At 34.1% G+C, this 12,004-nt stretch overlaps 2 protein-coding genes across 2 annotated transcripts; one reads left to right on the plus strand and one right to left on the minus strand.

Moving 5' to 3' along the window:
- The first annotated feature begins 281 nt into the window (after positions 1 to 281).
- LOC101263674 (pyrophosphate-energized vacuolar membrane proton pump-like) lies at positions 282 to 4,946 on the plus strand. Its single transcript, XM_004251689.5, has 8 exons — positions 282 to 692; positions 1,907 to 2,481; positions 2,563 to 2,942; positions 3,189 to 3,275; positions 3,363 to 3,693; positions 3,806 to 4,216; positions 4,296 to 4,355; positions 4,459 to 4,946. The coding sequence occupies exons 1-8, from the start codon at positions 434 to 436 to the stop codon at positions 4,663 to 4,665; spliced, it is 2,310 nt and encodes a 769-aa protein (XP_004251737.1). The 5' UTR covers positions 282 to 433; the 3' UTR covers positions 4,666 to 4,946.
- Positions 4,947 to 7,306: 2,360 nt separating this feature from the next.
- LOC101263976 (uncharacterized) lies at positions 7,307 to 10,075 on the minus strand. Its single transcript, XM_004251690.5, has 3 exons — positions 9,661 to 10,075; positions 7,921 to 7,979; positions 7,307 to 7,825 (listed from the first exon to the last, which is right to left on the minus strand). Exons 1-3 carry the CDS (start codon positions 9,787 to 9,789, stop codon positions 7,489 to 7,491), a joined length of 525 nt encoding a protein of 174 aa, XP_004251738.1. The 5' UTR covers positions 9,790 to 10,075; the 3' UTR covers positions 7,307 to 7,488.
- Positions 10,076 to 12,004: the final 1,929 nt, after the last annotated feature.

Here is a 12,004-nt window from a genome sequence, read left to right on the forward strand (position 1 = left end):
TAGTAATACTAAGAAACAAAGAAAAGAAAATGACAATAATTACTGAAGGATGACATACAAATTCAGAGAACAAATTTAAAAGGGAGCAAAAGTGTTCATTCGAATCCTCTTATAAACCTAACCCTTGCTTTGTTAATAAAATTTTTTAGTTATAATTTTAGTTCGATTAAGTTATACTAAAAAAATATAATATGTAAACGTGTTATTTTTATTTATTTTTTTTAAAAATAAAATAAAAAAGTTTAATTAGTTAAAATTACCGGCCAAAATAAGATTGAGCCACAGAGCCACCGAACAAATCTGCTATCTCTTCATCTTCTTCTCTTATTTATTTATTTTTCCCATTCACGTTTTTTTTTCTTCCATCTCTCTCACTTTTTTCACTATTTTCTCTCTCTAAATCACACTTTCTCTCTCTCTAGATTTGTCGGTGATGGGAACAACAATTCTGCCAGATCTCGGAACGGAGATTCTGATTCCGGTGTGTGCAGTTATCGGAATCGGATTTGCGTTGGTACAATGGGTGATTGTTTCGAAAGTTACGGTATCGACTGATGGTAAATCGTCATCTCCCGGTGCCGGCGCTGATGGTAAGAATGGATATGCTGAATCGCTTATTGAAGAAGAAGAAGGGATTAATGACCATAGCGTTGTTCGTAAGTGTGCTGAAATTCAAAATGCCATTGCTGAAGGTACGTGAAATTAGTTATTATTTTTGAATTTTTTTTTTAGCTGCATTGAAATTGCTTAACAAGTTGTTACATTTGCATAATTTACTACTGATAAGTATACACATGTATATAAATTTTTTGTAATCGCAATGTTCGAGTCAGCTTTTCTGCATGTATGCAGATTCACGTGATACCAGTATTTGAGCTGCCTTTTGCGCACCTTGGGCTAATTCACATATACATGTAACTCTCTTTACCAAGGCTAGAACAAATGAGAAATCATATAGTGGATTTTTGGCTCAACCTGAGACGCCCAATTCTTAATCCACTTTATTGATTACTAGGACACACAGGGTGTGTGTGTATATGTGCATAAGTATATTGTATATTGTGTATGTTCGAATATATGTCTCTGTGTATTTTCTTTGTATGACGGTGGTGCTTGGTCCAGCTTAGGTACCTTTACTATACCAGCACAGATTGGTGGATCAGTATTTGAATTTTATGTGTTCTATGATGTTGTCAAGTTAATATTTAAATAATAACTGGGTTTCTTAGTGGATGTCTTAATATATGTATATTTAAAAGACTGACCCACAAGATCCACCCCTGGTGGGCCGAGTGAAAGAAATCACCCAGAGTTTATTGGTGCTGCTAGGATTTGGACGTGACACTTCATGGTTCTCTATCCACTTAATTGTCTCTGTGTATATAGAGTTCAAGGCTTCAAGTTGAAAGCAGTAGGTGAATGTGTACCCTGTTAAAAGGCTATACACTTGTTTATTTGTATGGTTTGCAATTAGATCTTGGAGGGTCTTTTCCTGGAGTTGAATGTTTGCTGTTGTGTGGGGTTGATACGTTTTTTTTTTTATACTTAGGCCTTTAGTCTTAATTATAGGTGTTTCTAAATTCTTTAGTTGCCTACTTCATTTTCATGTTATTGAAAATTTCAAGTACTTGTACTAGTAAATTGAATAAACTTGTTCTGTTGTTTATATGTATACGTATGTGTGGGTAAAGGCAGCAGCTTTGATGCTCTGGTATACTCTCTCTGTACTTTACATGGTTTGTCGGTATACTTTCTTCTGATTTACTTGGCGTTTTTAGCATTTGACTGTTAAAGATCTAAGCTTTTCCTGCTTTGTGTGTTGCTTACTAGTTAAATAATGATTATTTTAACACATTAATATTTCCTGATGATAACTTTCTAACTACGGAATTAATCTATGCCACAGGTGCAACCTCGTTCCTGTTTACGGAATACCAGTATGTTGGTGTTTTCATGGTTGCTTTTGCATTACTGATCTTTCTATTCCTCGGTTCTGTTGAGGGTTTCAGCACAAAGAGCCAGGAATGTACGTATGACAGTTCCAAAATGTGCAAGCCTGCTCTTGCAACTGCTGTCTTTAGCACCATATCCTTCTTGCTTGGTGCTATTACCTCCGTGATTTCCGGATTTCTTGGAATGAAAATTGCAACATATGCAAATGCACGGACTACATTGGAGGCTAGAAAGGGTGTTGGTAAGGCTTTCATTGTTGCATTCCGTTCTGGTGCTGTGATGGGCTTCCTTCTTGCTGCAAATGGTCTTCTTGTTTTGTACATCGCAATCAACGTATTCAAGTTATACTATGGTGATGACTGGGAAGGGCTATTTGAGGCTATAACTGGTTATGGGCTTGGTGGGTCATCAATGGCCCTTTTTGGTAGAGTTGGTGGAGGTATATACACTAAAGCTGCAGATGTTGGAGCTGATCTTGTGGGCAAGGTGGAGAGGAATATCCCTGAAGATGATCCTAGAAATCCAGCGGTAAGCTTATTGTGTCATTTAAATGGCAAGGTGTGTTTATGTTTTTTTCCTGGTTAGTTTTAATGCTAAATATGTGCTTAGGTTATTGCTGACAATGTCGGTGACAATGTTGGAGATATTGCTGGAATGGGGTCAGATCTATTTGGATCTTATGCAGAGTCATCGTGTGCTGCCCTAGTTGTTGCTTCTATCTCTTCTTTCGGGGTCAACCATGAGTTCACAGCCATGCTATATCCTCTTCTTATCAGTTCTGTGGGTATCCTTGTGTGTTTGCTTACGACCTTATTTGCAACTGATTTCTTTGAAGTCAAGGCTGTAAAAGAAATTGAGCCAGCATTGAAGAAGCAACTTGTAATCTCAACTGTTCTCATGACAATTGGAATTGCTCTTGTTTCTTGGACTGCTCTTCCCTCTACCTTCACAATATTCAATTTTGGAATACAGAAAGAAGTTCAGAGCTGGTAAGTCTAAAGTCTGACCCGTGCTTCTATAAATTGAAATATTTGCATTACGTGAATGTTGCTTCATCATATTTCTTGGATCGTCTTTGAAAGTTGTATGCCTGAAGTCAATATTTAGGTAAAGCAACTCCATTAAAATTTGAGACAAATTAATGGATGAAGATTCATTTCTCCTGCCTGTCCTTCCTTTCAGTCTCACACTAACATTTATCAAAGGCTAATTGGCATGCAAATTTGAACTTGCAGGCAGTTGTTCTTATGCGTTGGAGTTGGTCTGTGGGCTGGACTTATCATTGGATTTGTTACCGAGTACTATACCAGCAATGCTTACAGGTAGACTTGGGTCTCTAGCTGTTCTGTTTTGGTGCTTATTTCATTCTTGCCTATCAGAAATGTAAGTTTTGTTTCATTTGTTTCCAGCCCCGTGCAAGACGTTGCTGATTCTTGCCGCACTGGTGCTGCTACAAATATTATTTTTGGCCTTGCCTTGGGCTACAAATCAGTTATCATTCCAATTTTTGCCATAGCAATCAGCATTTTTGTTAGCTTCAGTTTTGCTGCAATGTACGGCATTGCAGTTGCTGCTCTCGGAATGCTGAGCACGATAGCTACTGGTTTGGCAATTGACGCCTATGGTCCCATCAGTGACAACGCAGGAGGCATTGCCGAGATGGCTGGAATGAGCCACAGAATAAGAGAAAGAACCGATGCCCTAGATGCTGCAGGAAACACCACTGCTGCTATTGGAAAGGTAAGTCAGATACTCTTGTACTTCACTGAATGTTGTTAGGTCTAGTTAGAATAGAAGGGCCATTCCAATCTCCATTGCCTCTTCATTAACGAGCTTCCTGTAATGGTAACAGGGATTCGCGATTGGATCTGCTGCTCTTGTATCTCTAGCCCTCTTTGGTGCATTTGTGAGTCGTGCAGGAATTTCTACTGTAGATGTCTTGACACCTAAAGTATTCATTGGCTTGCTCGTCGGTGCAATGCTTCCTTACTGGTTCTCTGCCATGACAATGAAGAGTGTGGGAAGTGCTGCCCTTAAGATGGTTGAGGAAGTGCGCAGGCAATTCAACACCATCCCTGGACTCATGGAAGGAACCGCAAAGCCTGATTATGCCAACTGCGTCAAGATCTCCACCGATGCATCAATCAAAGAAATGATCCCACCTGGTGCCCTTGTCATGCTTACTCCATTGATTGTAGGAATATTATTCGGAGTGGAAACCCTGTCCGGTGTACTTGCAGGATCTCTGGTCTCCGGTGTACAGGTAATTATTCTGATGACATGTATAAAAACCTTCAAACAGTCTCTCTTTCTCTCTAATCCCATATGATTTTGATTTGTAGATTGCCATTTCTGCATCAAACACCGGTGGTGCTTGGGACAACGCCAAGAAGTACATCGAGGTATACAATTAGTTAGACCTTATACATTCACATTCAGTTCCTATAAGAATCTCGAGAAACGTCGTTTATAGCTTGTTTATTTGTGTCATTTTCGGGATATTAGGCTGGAACTTCAGAACACGCGAAAACTCTTGGTCCCAAGGGATCCGATCCACACAAGGCTGCTGTCATTGGTGACACTGTTGGTGACCCCCTCAAGGATACATCTGGACCATCATTGAACATTCTTATCAAGCTGATGGCTGTGGAGTCACTCGTTTTCGCTCCTTTCTTCGCCACCCACGGTGGTCTGCTCTTCAAGATGTTTTAAGACAAAACCAACTCAACTGCATCGAATTTCCATCTGGTGATGTTTTTACTCCTTTTGCCTACTTTATTTCGAGCAATTTTTCGTGTTCATCGATAGATTAGGATATGTAGGTTTGTGGAGAACTAGTGATGATAGCGAAATGTTTATGAAGAGTTTAGAAAAATCCAACATTCTTTTCTTAAAGAGTAAAATGTATCCTATATAGATAGTATATAGTATATTTATACTTTTAGAGAAGTTGAAAATTTTGTAAGCTTTTATTTCATTGCATATTTTTTTAACTTGTCATGTTCGGCTTTAATTTGATAATACATAAACAAAATTATGAGTTTAACGTTCATATACAATGCGTGAAAAAGAATTTTTACGTTATCAGTAGTATGTTCACATATGTTTGGTTAACTCCGCGTGGATCTAACTCATCCACACTAGTATAATAAACATTTACACAATCAACGTATTTTAACCTGTTATGTCTTATTTTCTCCTATTATTCGAGACGACGTAAAAGAATTCTCTTACATGATTAATGGAGGGGTATTATTTGAGCCTCATTTTGAACAAAAACTCCTAATAGCTTGTGGAAAAAATGGATTAAATGGGAAAATATTTGGCCAACATTCATCACTAATATCTAATGCAGCTTCACAACATTGAGGACCAATTAAATGGGGTTGAACACTTAAAAAAGATGTAATTATTTCATCAACACAATTAGGAACATCATTAACTGATGTTAAACATGTTGTAATTGAATCAGGACCTAATCTTCCAAAATTAGGCAACAATCCACCAAAATTAGGTAATAATCCATCAAAAAATTGAGCATTCACAATTGATATGGATAATAAAGAAATTAACATAGTTGAATATAAGGTTTTAGGGCTCGTCATCGAAAAAAATTTACTCGATGTTTTTTTTATGCTTTGGATTGTGAGTGATTAATTTTTTTGCTATCTATATGTATAGTTTATGAGCAAAATTGATAAGAAATAGTGACATTAATGTTTTATCAGTTTAATTTTAGTTTTGTTCAATGTTAGCATTTAGTGATATATATATATATATATATATATATATATATATATATATATATATATATATATATTAAAAAAAAGTTGTTATTTCTATTTATTGCTTTTTTAGGAAGGGGTTACCTTTTTTTTTTTTTTTTGGTAACTGTAGGTGATTATTTTAAATTAGTTAATGAATGAATTTTAATGTTATTTCTAATTAATTTTAGTCTTTGACCATTCACTTAATTCGATATTATATCTTCAAAAAATGAAAAGAATTAAAAATATGTCTATGATATTATCCAAATTAACAAATATTCAACCTATAGAGAACGATTTAAACTTTTCATATTTCTAATTTAGAATCATTATTCGAGGGAAAAATGATATTTAAAGGTCACTTTTATCGTTCTTAAAAATTTAATTCATCGAAATTTCATCCAAGAGAACACGTTGTTATAATAAGTCGTTGTAAGATAAATACTTTTGAAATTAAATGTCATGAAACTCTTGCCATTAACTAACTTTTATTTCTTGCATAAATAGGCCATAAAATGCATTTCATAATTAAAAAAAATAAGTATTCTTTATTACACCAAAATCACTCTATAAATACCTTTATATTTCCACAAAAAAATCCATCAAAATCCAAAAAAACAATATCTAAAAATCAGATCAAATTGAGAAAAGTCATGGCAACAAAGATTTTGAAGTTTTTTGCATTTTTCATTATATTAAGCACGACAAACTCACTAGTAGCTATGGCTAGTGTTGATCCAATTTTGGCACCAAGTCCTAATGATGATGAAATTATTGAATGTTGGTCATCACTTAAAAGTTTAAATAAATGTGTAAATGGAATTTATAAAGTATTTCTTGGTATTGGAATGCTTGATTCTCCATGTTGTGAAGTAATTCATGGGATTAATAGCAAATGTTGGCAAAAACTTTTCCCATTTGATCCAAGTTTTGGTGATTTATTGGTGTTTTATTGTAGCATTTCTGCTCCTTCACCATCTCCATTGGCTGCAATTTGAAGATGAAAATGAGAGTATTTGGTTGAATAAATGGGTTGGGGTTGTGGGGGGGGGGGGGGGGGTGTTCTTGTTTGTTTTTTTTTTTTAAACTTTGTTATGATGCTAAAATGGAGTTCTTTGTTAGGTGTTCTATTGATGGAATAAACTTTTGTTTGTGTTATTAAAATGGAGTTTATGTTATGCCAACTTATGAAAAATAACTTTTATTTTACTACTAAAAAAGCACTTATATATAGAAAAACAAGCATTTTTGGCTTCCCAAAAGCTTTTGTCAAGCAGACTATCAAGCATCAAACTCCATTGAAGATGGTCAAACTATGAAAGAACGACGAATGTTACAGAGTACAACAAACCCAGTGAAACCCCACAAATAAGATTCGAGAATAGTACAACATATCCAGTGAAATTCCACAGGCCATAGGTAGGATTTGAAAAGAGTAAGAAATATCCAGTGAAATCCTACTAGTAGGATTCGAAAAGAGTACAACATATCTAGTGAAATCCCACTAGTAGAATTCGAGAAAGGTAGTGTACGTAGACCTTATCCTTACCTAGTGGAGGTAAAGAGGCATGAATATTAGAAGAGTATTTATAGGGTTAAATGGAATATATATCATAACTAACAGTCAAATAGGGTGACAAGAAGTTCATTTTGTCTGCAAAAGGATGATTAATTCCAACAGAAGAGCTAAAATTCCCCTTCTTCCTACAACTACTACATACTCCAACAAGCATGGAAGAAAAACAGAATAAACATACTAGGAAATGGTTTATTTTTTCTTCTTGGCAGGTGGTTGATCCTCCTCCTCCTCTTCGTCATCGTCTTCCTCCTCCTCCTCATCATCCCCGTCCTCATCATCATCGTCGTCGTCGTCGTCTTCATCATCGCTGCCTTCATTGCCATTAGATGCTGGATTGTCTTCGGGATCTGCTTCATCATCATCATCATCCTCTCCTCCTTCGCCTGAAAAGTCTTCGTCATCAGCATCATCGTCATCCTGATCATCAGCTTCTCCATCGTCATCTTCATCATCATCCTCTGTGTCGCTACCATCTTTGTTCTCAGGCCCAGCTTTGTCCATTTTATGAAGCTCCTCAAATGGAAACCTGAAAATGACATCAAAATTTGGTGTTTGCCACATGAAATTTTCCAGTTCCGAGTGCTGTGAGTATAGCACTATAGCTAAGATGACAAATAGTACCTTTTATCAGTTCCTATCAGATCTGGCAATGAATCAGCATCCTTGAGCATAATTCCTGCCTGAAGCATAACAAACTTTGATAAGGGAACTATTACGAGAGAACTTGAGGAACAAGAAGCTTCTAGGTCGTAATTGTAAAGTTCGATCAAAGGCACAGCGGAAAGTTGGGCAACTAAACTAAATAAGCACAACCAGCTTTTGCATCAAGTAATACTCTAACAATTTCATTATGCTTGTAAGGAAGCAAAACGAGAATTAGATCATTGAATTTTAAGTGTCCTGCAATTTATGGACAACTGAGTTTTTCCCCAAAGGACACAAAAATAGGTAATATCTGCGGAAACAAGAAACTTTTACGCACTTTTTTCAAGGAAACACACTTATCAAATACCATTATATGTTACTATCGTTTCTCTCACGACCATTTGTCTCCCTCCCTCTTTAGTTGTTGTTATTATGCCCATATATTTCATATATCCAAAATAGGACTTTTCACTTTTGATGCTACACCAGCGTCAGATTATCCAAAATACACTACTTTTGGAGAATTGGACTTGCACCCATTGACATTTTTAGAGTCTGAACAGCATAGGAAGTGGACATTTATTCCACATCCACAGAAAATTTTGGAGCTTTAACTAAATTTTGGAGCTTTAACTACCCATAAGCGAGGAAATTTTACACAAGACAGTTCAAACAACTACAGAAGCAGAAAACAGAGCAATATATCCAAAAGCCACCATTAACTATCACATCTTTCAAGAAAATAAAGAGCAGAAGTTGGATGGTTTTGTTATACCGCAATGAGCAAAGAAGCAAAAGAAGAAAAGGAAGTAACAGAGCTCTTTACTCCACAATCACTTCAAAAGAACATAACTTGTAAACATAACAATACCAAAAGTCAGTAGCTTGGAGAACAATTACTAACTTTTAAAAAAGTAAACCTAATGCAGCACAGAAAATTTCCGACCTTTAGCTACCCCATTAGCAAGAAAAAAATGAAATTTTACAGAATAGCTTGTTCAAACATATCAACAAATCCATAATCCATCATTAAAAACACAAGTAATAAACATACAATACCTAAAGTTAGAAGCTTGGAGAACAATTACTTACAGGTAAAACTCAAAACAAGAAACCTAATGCAACACAGAAAATTTCCTAGGTTCAACTGCCCCAAGCAACGAAATTCTAGAACAGAACTGTTCAAACAACTACGAAGGCTGAAAACATAGCACAAAGTCCAAAACCCACCATAAAAATCACAACTTTTTCAAGAAAATACTAAGAGTGTAAGTTGGAAAAATATGAAATACCACAATGAGCAAGAGAGCAAAACAATATAAATAATCTTCTCTGTAATTCCCTCAACAAGTACACACCTTATTAACATATAATACCTAAAGTTAGCAGCTTGGGGAACAAACACTAACATACAACAACATACCCCGTGTAATCCCACAAGTCGGGCCTAGAGAGGATAGTGTGTACGCAAAACCTTAACCCTACCTCAGAAGGCAGAGAAGAGGCTGTTTCCAATAACACTAAACCTAATGCAGCACAGTAAATTTCCCAACTTTAACTACTCTACAAGCAAGAATCGATGAAAATTGACACAAAAACTGTTCAAACAACTACATAAGCAGAAAACAGAGCAAGAAATCCAAACCCCACAACTAAAAATCACAACTTTTTCAAGAAAATAATACAAATGTAAGTTAAAAGACAAGTGTGTTATACCACAATGAGCAAAGAAGCAGCAGATCTCTGAGCAGCCAAAAGGATTTCAGCAACTACAGCTTCAAGAACAGACCCCACCACCATTCTTCCAAAAACAGCTACATCAGACCTCAAACTACACACCTCCATTTTTACTCCCAAAAAAAACAAAACAACCCAAAAAAATGCAAAGAAACAGAGAGTTCAAGAAAACCCAAAATCCCAAAATCAAAACTTTCTGGAAAGAGAAGTAGAAAGGGGGTGTGGGGTTTTTAGGGCAGGGTAGGGTTTGACTGTCCTAAAGGAAATTGAAGAAATATTTTGAAAAAAAAAGAAAAGGGGAATTAGGGTTTTGAAAAATTAAAAGTGTTTAGGGTTTTGGGGTGTGAATTTGATATTAATCATTTTGTTGGGGGTAAAGTGTACATCAAAAGAAAGTATGTGTACTGACCTCGAAAGCATAGAATTTAATGTCGAAAATACAAAGGCTTTTAGATTTTTTACTAAGAAAAAAGTAAAAGAAATTTAGGCCCGGCCCATTTAAGAACTAGAAGGAAAAAAAATAGAATTTGGGACAAATTCTTAGTATTTTGGGAATTTTTACAAATTTAAAAAGTATTATATTTTATATTAAAACATTTATTATTCATAGTTTTATATTAAATTTTATTTTAATTTGTTGTATAAACTTTATATTGTTATATACATATTTTATATAATTTTTATTTGAGGTTGCTCTCTGACAGTACTTTCAATTATAAGTAGTAATAGTAATTTTTCATATACAATTAATGCTATCTCTCTTGTATAATTTATATTAATGCTATCTTTCTTGTTTTCTTTCACTTTTTTTTTTAAATTTAAATTGTTTATATTTTGTGTCGTGCCTTTTCAATTTTCACAGAACAATTACATTATAAAATGATAATATAAACTTATGGATATTTTAAATAATTTTTAAAAAGTCGTGGGGTTGTGCCCCTTCTCCCTCATCTTCCGCTTTACAAACCGAAGTAAGGAACCTTAGAATTCATTAGAAGCTGAAAGCTACTTTGCTTCAAGGAAAAAATTACTTGCTAACGGATCAGAAAGTTTGACTCAAAATGTCTTATTCTTACTGAACTATTCGATCAATCAATCCTCTATTTCAGCGATATTTGTGTTAGGTAGGCCCAAGAATCACTAATTACTCGAATTAGTCCATTTTTTTGGACATTTTTTTTATAAAAAAAATTAAGTATTTCTTCCATACTCTATGGCAAACACATGGTAAAATATACATGAATTTTGTTAGTTTGAGAGCTAACTATTCAGATACACTCCGATTTGTAATTTTACAAATCTTATCATCAATTTTTGGTGTATTCAGATATTTTAGATACGTCTAAATACTTGTATCCCGAAATAAAAGAGATCAAATTAGATGTAATTTTGCCATACATTATATCTAAATGTATTTGCATATATCTGTGATATATTTATCTAGTGTGATATGCATATTTTAGCCTTTTAGGTATACATATCTCCTTTCCTATCGTGCTCGCCTCTCTCCTAGTATATGAAAGCAAAAATACATGTATCTAGATTTATTTTTTAATATATAATTAAAAAAAATTATAATTAATGATAAGACACATAATATTTTAAAAAGGGAAAAAGGTCTGATATACCCCTCAACTTAGTCATTTAGAGCTGATATACCCCTTGTTATGAAAGTGGTTCATATATACCCTATTTGTAAACAAATGGCTTACATATACCCTTTTCCCCTAACGGAAATTAAAAAAATATAATTTTAATCTAAATTTTTATTATTTTTTCTAAAAAATATAATCCCATATGAGTAAATTTAATCCTCGTCAAACATATTTTTTTGACTTTTTTTTGTTTCAATGACTAATTTAAAATTATTATTTTGATAATCAAATTTATTTATGTTTCACTAATATTCTTGTAAAACTTATTGTAGATGATCAAATTTTTTCTTCGAATACAAAATTAAATTACAATACACACAAAAAAAAGTTTAATTTTTTATTCTTTAAATAAAAATGAAAGAAAAAACAAAATAAGAATAAGAAATTCAAATAATTATAATAAAAGAAGTCAAAAAATAATTTATGTATGAAAAAAATTAAAATATACCTTGAAAGAATCATATATAACCCTAAATAAATTTTTAAAAAAAAATTAGAAGTAATAAATATAAATTTAAAACTAATTTTTTAAAATCCGTTAAATAAAGGGTATATGTGAACCATTTTGTAACGGCAGGGATATATGTGAGCCGTTTGTATAACGGCAGAGATGTATGTAAGCCGTTTGTATAACGGTAAGAGCATATATGAGCCACTTTTATAACGAG

This window comes from Solanum lycopersicum, chromosome 12 (assembly GCF_036512215.1).
Source record: "Solanum lycopersicum chromosome 12, SLM_r2.1".
Classification (NCBI taxonomy): domain Eukaryota; kingdom Viridiplantae; phylum Streptophyta; class Magnoliopsida; order Solanales; family Solanaceae; genus Solanum; species Solanum lycopersicum.

Excerpts from the sequence above, each read along its gene's own strand:
- LOC101263674 (XM_004251689.5), top strand. The coding sequence starts at position 434 with ATGGGAACAACAATTCTGCCAGATCTCGGAACGGAGATTCTGATTCCG. Across the intron at positions 3,276-3,362 it reads TATACCAGCAATGCTTACAG|CCCCGTGCAAGACGTTGCTG; the intron begins GTAGACTTGGGT and ends ATTTGTTTCCAG. Across the intron at positions 4,356-4,458 it reads ACGCCAAGAAGTACATCGAG|GCTGGAACTTCAGAACACGC; the intron begins GTATACAATTAG and ends TCGGGATATTAG.
- LOC101263976 (XM_004251690.5), bottom strand. The coding sequence starts at position 9,789 with ATGGAGGTGTGTAGTTTGAGGTCTGATGTAGCTGTTTTTGGAAGAATG. Across the intron at positions 7,980-9,660 it reads CTGCTTCTTTGCTCATTGTG|GCAGGAATTATGCTCAAGGA; the intron begins GTATAACACACT and ends GTTATGCTTCAG. Across the intron at positions 7,826-7,920 it reads CTGATAGGAACTGATAAAAG|GTTTCCATTTGAGGAGCTTC; the intron begins GTACTATTTGTC and ends TGTCATTTTCAG.